The sequence below is a fragment of the Myripristis murdjan genome, chromosome 23, assembly GCF_902150065.1.
Source record: "Myripristis murdjan chromosome 23, fMyrMur1.1, whole genome shotgun sequence".
Taxonomy (NCBI): domain Eukaryota; kingdom Metazoa; phylum Chordata; class Actinopteri; order Holocentriformes; family Holocentridae; genus Myripristis; species Myripristis murdjan.
In genome coordinates, this window is record NC_044002.1 from 1,569,980 (window position 1) to 1,580,258 (window position 10,279).

The 10,279-nt window shown below is 41.4% G+C and overlaps 1 protein-coding gene across 1 annotated transcript in view; it reads right to left on the reverse strand.

Moving 5' to 3' along the window:
- tmem178bb (transmembrane protein 178Bb) overlaps positions 1–1,281 on the reverse strand; it is a 131,344-nt gene extending 130,063 nt beyond the window's left edge. Inside the window, exon 1 of the mRNA XM_030046207.1 lies at positions 897–1,281. Within this exon, the coding sequence (XP_029902067.1) occupies positions 897–1,281 (385 nt within the window). The remainder of the gene's footprint in view (positions 1–896) is intronic.
- Positions 1,282–10,279: the final 8,998 nt, after the last annotated feature.

Sequence of the window (10,279 nt, forward strand, 5' to 3'; positions counted from 1 at the left end):
GGAAACATATGTTTTTTCCTAACAAAGGGGGAGTTAAAGGATGAGTTGAACAGTTTTTTTTAATTAAAAAATTTGGCCCATCCCCTAGTTCTTTGAATCTCCTTTCAATGCATGCATTTAAAGCATTTCAACAACAGTTTTGATTGCATGGTTCAGTGTAAGAACATATCACTACACGTCATTCTCTTCAATCTCTCATACCTTCATATTTTTCTTATGTAAATGTCTATCTTTTGTTTCAGTCTTACTGATGAAGTGAGAGAGTTGAGTTTAACAAAGCTTGCTTCCCAAGATTTGATTCACAAAAGCTGTACTGAAACCTGCAGCCTTCCCTCTTGAGGAAATGATGGCTCCAGGAGTCATGAGCTAATGGAGGCCTGACCATTTGTGTGGGTAACCAGCATGAGTCTACATTATATGGAAGATTATTGAACTCTTGGTGGATGATATGGAACTATAAAAGAGATCTGAGTGCTTCATATTCTCTTGTGTGGTTGAGGGCCTGAAATGATTATGTTATTATATTTTGCACTTGCAGGGTCAGGTAAGCATGACTTAACTAAAAGAGGAGGAGTGCTTTAATTAGACATGAAAACAGGAAAGCTGCTGCTATTCAGCATCCGATTCCCATGCTTCACTCTTCTGCAAAATAGCATAACAACAACCAACCTGCTGCTACAGGCCATGTAGTGAAATACTGAGGTAGCAAACACTGATGACGTTTTGAGAGCCTGTAGAAAAATAGTCTGACCAAGGGGCAAATGAACAGTCAATACAAACACACTCAGCTCTTTCCGATAATAAATGACAAAAGCCCATCCGCGCTGTATGTGCTGATGTGTGGAGTGCAGAGCCTACCGCTTATGCTTTAGACAGACAACTTTCATTATTCTTACCTTTCCGAATGAGGTTTTCTATGTCTTGATCGAAGCCTAGTCGATGGCATTTGCTCCACAGTCCCATGTTGGTTGAATTGTACTGCCTGCTGCACTCATCCGCGGCGCTCATGGCGAAGAGCTGCCGCCGGTTCCGGGCCAGCAGCAGCTTCTCCTCCCAGCGGGGCAGGCTGCTGCTCCGGCTGGCCCGCAGCGGTAGGCTGGTGTTGGGGATGTAGATGAACCCCGGGTCCTTACGGCGGCTGGAAAAGCTTCGGCATCGCTCCCTGTACCTCCTGGCGTCCGTTTCGTACCAGTGGTCGGAGCAGATCGCCACTGCCAGCATGCCCAGGGCGCAAAGAGAAAGAGAGAGACCGGCGTACAGCAGTAACTTCCCGGCAGCCATGCTCGCTTCTGTCACAGCCGCATCAGCACCTCAACAGACGGACAGCTCCTCTGCGGCTCCCGCGGCTCAGCTCACATCACCTCTGGAGACCAGGCTCGGTACCATTATCGAGGTGAGGATGACAGGCAAAACCTTGGCTCGGTGGCAAAATACACACCGAAATCCCTGAATCCCTGTGTTGAGGCTGCGGAGTCCCGACGTGTTTCCTGTGTGTGCGGCGGCGCTGCAGCAGCTCGACGAAGAAGAGGAACGCTTATCTCATCTCATTCCGGATCCTCAGCACCCATCTGTCTGAGCAGGGCGACACCAACATGCACACAGCAGATCAGCACAGCCGCCAGGTTTATAACCCAAACCCGAAAATACAATGGCGCATCCCATATTCTACCCAGAGTCACCCCCGACTGCAAAACCCACCCACCAAAATGCATGATGGACAAAGAGGGTAGTGAGGAAATCGTGCTTTACGCTTCGCCGTGTAGAAATGAATGATCATGCTTTCACCTATTGGAACCAGAATATGCTTCATTACGCTACCCAAAGTCAAGCCTAATGATGTGACCACATATTACTTAAAAAAAAAGCCAATTTACCTTCTATCCAAAGCGAGCCCAGACCGCAGAGCATCAATCAGCAGATAGAGCTGAATGGTGAAATTAGCCAGCGGAGAGTCAGCAGCTCTGACGGGATGACGGCAGCTGCTGCACAGCAGGACCAATGCGCAGCCTTCAGTCTGGAGGATCACTGCTAGCACTACAGGAAGGAGCTGGAGCTCACACTGCTGGATGACTTATGTTCATAAAGCAACTGCAAGTCTATTAGCACAAGGCCTACTAATATCACTATATCACTATTAGCCTACCACGACTACTTCTCAGCTACTAATTGTTACTGTTGCTGCTACTGTAACTTAATACTGCTGCTACAGCTTCTTCTACTGTTACTGCTACTAGGCTACTAGGCCTATGCTTACTATTAACCATGGTTTACTGTGGCAAAAACAACAACAGCAACAACAACCAAATGTTTTCTACACTGTTAATCAGAAATCAGAATCAGAAATACTTTATTGATCCCCCAGGGGGAAATTGGGTCACTTTCTCCAACTCTTGAGAGAAGAATTAAATATGAAATCACATACCTTACATCTATCTATCTATCTATCTATCTATCTATCTATCTATCTATCTATCTATCTATCTATCTATATATATATGTACAGTGTATCTCTCTCTCTCTCTCTCTCTCTATATATATATATATATATGTATATGTATAGCCTATATGTTTGTGTGTGTGCATTATCTATAAAGTTGTGAAAAAAACATATGCACATTATGTCTAAATATGTGATTACAACCAGTTACTTACTTACTTACTTAGCATACAAAGCATATACAAAATGTATATATTTTTATGTTTCTGCCAATACTTTCCCAAAGGAAGCAGTCATATTTTCGAATATTTTAAATTAGAATGTATTAGAATTTTTCAGCATTTGTTTCCACTGCAATATAAGAATGAATTTCAAACTTTCTTCACACCAGTATTACATCACCATAATAAAGTCATCCACATTAGTTTTCCTAAAAGCAGCAGCACTGTTGTGTTTTGATGACTTGAAAGTGTGCCAAGTAATACGGTCCCTCCGTCATAAAATAGTCCCCGAGGGAAACGTTTGCTTCACACAGTGAATTATCATTTCTGTGGTTTATGAATAGTGATGACTTTGTTTACCCACAGAAGCAGAACATTATTTGGTATTTTGTTTCAGCCAAAAATCTAAGAATTTTGATGATATGCTGTGAAATATTTAGCACCCCTGTGTTATTTGCAAAATGGTTCATTGTGATGTAAAATTTGGGGAAAAAATGTAGTAAAAGGCCCAAGCATTCAAAATCATTGGTATGGTCCTTTATAAAAGAAAAAAAAAGAGCAAACGCAGTAGTACAACGGTTAGGCCAGTTACCATAAAGTGCCATAAAACCACATAAAACACATGGTGAACATTGTGAATTCTCACACTAATACTACTACTACCACTAACAGTAAAAATAATATTACCTCTACTATTGATATTATTGTCTTGTACAAGTCTACTACTGCTAATACCACTTTAGCAGTATTTACCTACTCATTGCATGTAAATGACATTCTTGTGCATCTTATCCTGAATGCACAGCAGCCATTTTGACATGAAATAGCAGGGTAAACACAGTGTTATGGATGACATTCATTAAGGTTCTGTTCCATTTAAATGTACCAGAGTCTGTCCAGTGAGCAGCATGCACAGCACCATGGTTATACAGGATCTAAACGGAACAGAACCTTAATTAATGGCATTAGTAACACCTGTTTTTACCCTGCAATTTCATGTCAAAATGGCTGCTGTGAAAAGGGTCTATTAGCTTTCTGTTGTTAGGTAAGCTTGCTAGCTAATTACCACAATATCAGCACAACTTGATTTCCATTTCTCTTATTGTTCATTCATTTGCTGAGGCTTAACAGCCGATCGGAATGCTTTCGTCCACCAAGGGCCTTCGCCGCTGATTCAACTAGCTCAATCTCCCAGTAAGCCGCTGATGAGGGCCGACGTGGGCTGACTGTGTGGGACACACTACATGAACTACAGGGGAGTGTCACATAAGGCACAAGAGCAGAACACTGACTGTTTGCACGGTGTGTCAAGGGCTTAAGAGATAGATGGAAATAATGAACCCAGGAAATAAAGATATACTGATGCTTCAAGACATGGTGCACCATATACATTATACTCACTGAACCACATTGCTGTGTTAAATCAAGTGCCTTATAATGACCACACCTTGTTCAAACAAAGAAGTAACAGCATTTGTGTGTATGTGGGTTTTGGGGGGGAGAAATTTCACCTCTACCCTCACAATGTTACACAAAATGAAATGCAACAGAGATAGCTCTAGCACACAGCTGCTACTGCAACTACATGTCATTTTTACTTCTTTTTCACAGTGAGAGTTGACAGGATGAAGAGAGGCATGACAACAAAGTATGAGCCACATTCTGACCTATCAAGACTCAGCAGCCTGGACCAGTGGTTTTCACTCATGAGCTATCATGAGCAAGAGGCGGTTTTCATTCCAACCAAACGCTACAGCAGCTGATTTCACTGGATATAGGTTCTGCTTTACAGCTGGAGGTATTCGTGCAAAATCAGCTGCAGTGTTTGGTTGGAGAGAAAACCCTCTGATTCCCAGTTATGATGATGGCACGACTGAAAGCCATTAAGCTAGACTGACTTCTTGCTCCAGTGATCCTCTCGCTCATCATATTGTGAGCTTAGAATTATGAGGGTGGAGTGCAGTTCTGACATATTGAGCATTTAACACACCCCCTGGCAAAATGAAGTACTGATGAGTCTACTTTTGAAACATTTATCCCCTAAAGGTAACAACACGTAACTTGAAAGGGACATTCAAAGTTTATGAATATGTGGAGAACTCAATTTTTATATAAAAAAAGCCAGACAGAAAGTTATTATTCCAAATGCACAATATGCAAGTCATTACTGTAACTCTGAAAGATAGATATGATATTAATATAATCACAAATGCATCACTGTATTTCCAAAAATTATATATACCTAATCCTGGCACACAGTCCTAGTAGTATGCCAATGGGAAGAGGGCAGGAGGGTTGGGCATGCAGGATAGCAGGGTCCCCAGATCCCTAACCCTTACCTGAAACAGGACCCAAGGGCCCAGCATGGAGATCTGAGGTGCTGCAGTTGGATCTTTGTGATCATTTTTCTCCATGCTGCCTTCTAATGTTGACAGTTTCTTGTGATGGTGCAGGTCCAATGTGACGCTTTAGACAATACATACAATATTGTAAGTTATTATTTATTTGAGTTGGAGGGCATAACATCAGACTTTAACTCTGGTTGCAGCACCTGAATTATGTTCACCTTACAATGCTCAATTGTCTTTTTTTTTTTTTTTTTTTTTGCCCAATTTCATTTTTTCCTTCATGTTAGAAAAGTGATCCTTATTCAACACAATGACTTAAAAAAGGATACCACAATGTGACTGACTTGAACAAATGCATTTTAAGGTAGATGATTTTGGGTGCTGACATGTTAAAAAGTCAGTATGAGAACAGTAAATTCTAGGCCTGCTGACAGATTATTGCTGTAGGCCCATCTCCCACCCTGCCCTAGGCCCCTCCCCACTCCTGTAGCATTATAAGTGTGGGCTTATATGCAGCATGCAAAGCTCTACTCATGCCTTTACTGACTATTTCAGTATCAAAGACCACACCTGTAAAGATATGGATTTTGTGGTGGTGGTGCGTGGTCTGAGCTCAGATGAAGGGAAGAGTTGGGTGGGAGTGGGTCATAAGAGCAGTGCCAGGGTGAGCTTAACTGGTACAGATGTTACCTGTTGTTTGATTGTGCTCTCTCTTTTTATGCAGTAGTGTGCTGGACCTGGGACACACACGCTGGAGCCAGTGGAGGAAGGCTGCGCTTCTCATTATTCTGATATGTCTGAGTTTTGTTTGAGAGACTGAAAAAATGTGGTCAAGGCTGGATGAATGATGCTGTTGATTGATGGTCTGGTGCTGTCAGCTGATGTTTGGAACAGTGGATGGAGAGTTGAATATTATTGGGTTGCTCTTGCACCACAAAAGTCAGATAGCATAAATAGTAATAAGTTCCCCATTCGATGAGGAGGTTGTCCATTAGATTCCCTGCAATTCTACACAATCTAATATAATACTGAGCACAATAAAGATAAATAGCCTCATTTAGAATGTAAGCAATGTAGATACAAACATACACATCACTAAGTTTTGATACCTTTTTTCATGATGACTATTTTAAAATCAAATTTGTACAGTGTGCTTTATTCTCTGAAATGTATTCATATACAGAAGAAGATGACAAGAAAGGGGGAGAAATGGTTTGCAGGTGCACCTTATGTTCATCGTCTCTCTCTGTCTCATCCACTTGCATGATCAGTCATCACAAAAATGTCATTTTTGCCCCCCGGGCAGGTCTAAAGACGGTCGTGTTGGTCCATCCATGCATCTATCCAACACTTTCCTCCAAGGCAGCATATCTCAAAATCTACCAGACGAATTGCCGTGAAATTTGGTGAGCACATGTATGCTTCCTGAAGGATGAACCATGTCAATGTTGGTGACTTCATTTCCCTCCCTATAGTGTCATCAGTAGGGAAAAATTTTGCTTGTACACATTACCATGAGATTTTTTGAACACATTTATGCTATCTAGGAAATGAACCTGAGCCTGCAAACCAAAACTTGTCCTCTCCGTCACTTCCTCAGTAGTGTGGGTGTGTCACTAACATGAAATTTCAAAAGTACATGCACACCCCACAAAGAGGAATCCTAACACACTTCCCGTTTTTTTCACCTTGTCAATACTGCTAAGTAGCTTGTGTGTGATTTGAAATGATCGGATTCCATGTATTGTGGCTTCGTTTTGTTCATATCAGCTATGCCCAAAAGCTGGATTTGCGCTGTTTGTGAGAAAATACAGCAGATACAGGGGCTCAGATGTCTAAAAGTTTTCACCCCAATCAAACACTGCAGCAGCAGATTTGACTGATTAGTTCCTCCTCTTTGGCATAAGTGTGTTCATCAGTGATATCAGCTGCCTGCAACAGTTGTTTGTGATGAAAATCTGCTGACTCACAAGCTTGAGAACCGCTATTTTCTCCAGTTAGCATTTAAATTTCACAAGCTGCATCTGTGTGTGTGTGTGTGTGTGTGTGTGTGTGTATGTGTGTGTGTGTGTGTGTTTTAAACAACCTTGTTGCCGTAAATTAAATTATTCACATAAATATACTCATAACTGAGTTTTTCCACTGCAAATACCGCTGTTGATCTCAGCTTTGGTGTTTTATGTTTAACAAGTATTGACTGTTTTGTGCTCCACTTTAAGCACCGCATAGAGGCTACTACATAATTTACAGGCGCTGCTGTTACCCACCTGTTCAGCCTGCAGATGGGGAGTAAGCGGCTCTATTGACAGCTTAAGGCAATATTTTCCCTCCGTAGGGCATTTAAATATTTTAGCACACACCCATCCTCAAGACAGCTAATATTAGCTGACTTTTACCTTTTTAGTTTAATTTTATTTCCGGACTGATAACAGAGATCCTCTTTAGAAAAAGAGGCACAACTGAATGTTAACACTATCTATGTAAATATTCCTCATTAAAAGTTTTAATAGTCATACATTGAATGAATAGACAGGGTGGTTGTGTTTTGATAATACAGTCTCTGTCATGACTCTGTGGTACTGAGCTGATTTATGGGCTTTTTGTGTGTTGGGCTTCCTCTTGTATGTGCCTGTCCTGTGGTATTTGTTGTGTTTGATGTTAGTTTAGTATCATTTCCTTGGTGTTCTCAGGCTCTTTAGTTTGATCTCTGCCTTGTTTTAGTCTTTCTTTCACTTGTGTTCCTCAAGTGTTGCTGTAGTCCTGTCTGGTCGGTCTCCCCCTGCTCCCCTGTCCTGCATTAGTCTCGTTTTCTCTCATTCGCTCTTGTGTTCTTATCGGTAGCTCTGGTGTTCTCGCCTGCCACACCCTCACTGTCAGCGTTGTGAGCCAGTCCTCGTGTTTCCCTCCTCATTCCAGTGCCTTCGCTCTTGTTCTTGTGATTGGCTCTGCGTCTCTCGTTGTTCTTTGTCAGGTCATGGTCTATGTTCCCTGGTGTTGCAGCTTCTGTTCATGCTCTGTGTGTTAAACCCAGCCAGGCCTGTTTGCCTTCTCCTGCCTGCAAACCTGAGCCTGGTAATAAATAATTATTTCCTCTGTTCCTGTTGCCCGCCTGTTGCTCCGGCATTCAGGTCCACCTGCCTGCAACTGTGACGTGTGTGTGTGTGTGTGTGTAAATCCAGCTGGATGAAGACATGGGTTCACCAGCTCCTGTTCCCTTTCAGCTGACACCTTTAAAGGGATAGTTCATCCAGTTTGAAAAATGTGATGTCACTTCTCCTCATGCTGCTGTGCAGGACAGTGGTGCTATCTTCCTCTCATTATTACTGAGTGCTGGATACTGGCTGGATGCTCCAAATGCTAACTGTTAGCCTCCTGAGATGGACTTCCCCCCAGCTAACGTTCTGAAAAATAACCACTGTAATCCACTCAAATTGTTAAATAAATATTTAATGTGTGGTGTAGACTTTTATATCAGTGAAATATATATATATATATATATTTTCAAAATGGGTGAGACCTATATAAAATGCCCTTTAAATATAAAAGAATGATTGGTCCAGGGGACATGTAGGGGCAGGCCATGCCACAAGAGGTATCACCATTTATATAATATCTTTGCTCATTATGTGGCAACAGTACGCCACAAGACTGCAGACTACTACGGGGCCTGGTGTCACAGGAAAGCTGCACAGAGACTGAGAGAGCAGTCTGGCTCCTTAATCTGGAATACAGAATGGAATTTTCTATATTCCTTTTTTAAGACATTGTGCTGGCAATACTTTGTTAAAAGAAAAAAAAAAAAAAAAAAACTTTGCATGTTTTCTTTCCACTGGCAAGGGTTAGGGTTAAGTGTGAGGCAGGTGCACTGGACTTCTTGCTTCCATACTTGTCTGCTGGCTGGATCTCCCTAATGTTACTCTTATGGTGTGTACACTATTTCACCAAAACCTGCCAACGTTTCATTAAACTGGAAGCTAACAGTTAGCACATGGAAGGAAGATAGCACCATGACCAAATGTGCTTGTATTCATACTTAAGGTGCTACTTGCATCAATTTAATTTAAAAAAAAAAAAAAAAAGAAAGAAATCTACATTTGAATAATTACCACCGAAAAAGTGTAACAAGGTTAGATCTGGTGGGAAAATCTGCTGGAGTGTTTTGTGACACACAGGGGGGGGGGAACGTACAGTAAACACAGCTAGAGGCAGAGACAGGAAGGAGGCAAGATGGTGCATACGGCACTACTGCCATCAGCTGAGACTTCAGCACTCAAAATGAATGGGGCTGGATGTAATGCAATGTAAAGCAATGTAATTAAATCATTTCAATTCATAGTTTTGATAATTATAAAATAAAAATCCCATTTACATTATTTATTTGTTTATTTTGCTAATTGTCAAGTTATTTATTAATTTGTTAAATTTATTAATGTTGTTGTTGTTGTTGTTGTTGTTGTTGTAATAATTATTCCTTGTCGGCCAGGTCATGTGGCCCGTGCTGAGCCTCCCATCACGGGCTGCTGGATGGATGGAGGTGGACAGAGGGCGGCGGTGCTGCTGGAGCCACTGTCCGCGGTTTCTTCGTATTTGGCGCCATCTCCTGGTTAAAAAACTAACGGCAGCACAAAGACCAGAGACGGATACAAATAAATAAAGTCTGCCAGCATTATACGCAGTATGAGATGGGAATGTGTCGTCCATAAGCTGTGTGCAGCATGGATCTGACGAGGACAGGACAGAGTGGGTGAAGTCATGCCAAAAATGCATCACTTTATTTATTTCATTAAGCCTTGATTTAACCAGGAAGGCCTCGACATTAAAATCAAGTACAGCCAGCCTTGACGTCAAATATGAAACATTAATAAGTCTACAGAGCCTATACAGCTCAGTACATTCATAATTATGATGAACAACAAAATGTGGGGAAAAGAGGGAGAAAGAAAGAAAGAAAGAAAGAAAGAAAGAAAGAAAGAAAGAAAGAAAGAAAGAAAACGTCAGGGTCTGCTAACTAATTAGAGTAAATTTTAAATGTCTCAGTAATTTAATGGTTTTTGCCAGTTTGGGGTTTCTGTGTTTTAAATTATGTGTCCATATGTAGATAGTACATGGACACATGCTATGGATAGATATGCTATCTGCATATGGACACATAATTTAATGCAGATAGTATATGGACACCATGTGAGGGTTATCTTACCTTTTCCCATAAATATTAAAGGTGTTAGGCAAATTGAAATTCAAATGAGTCAGCATGGATCATTGCGAAAAGGTAA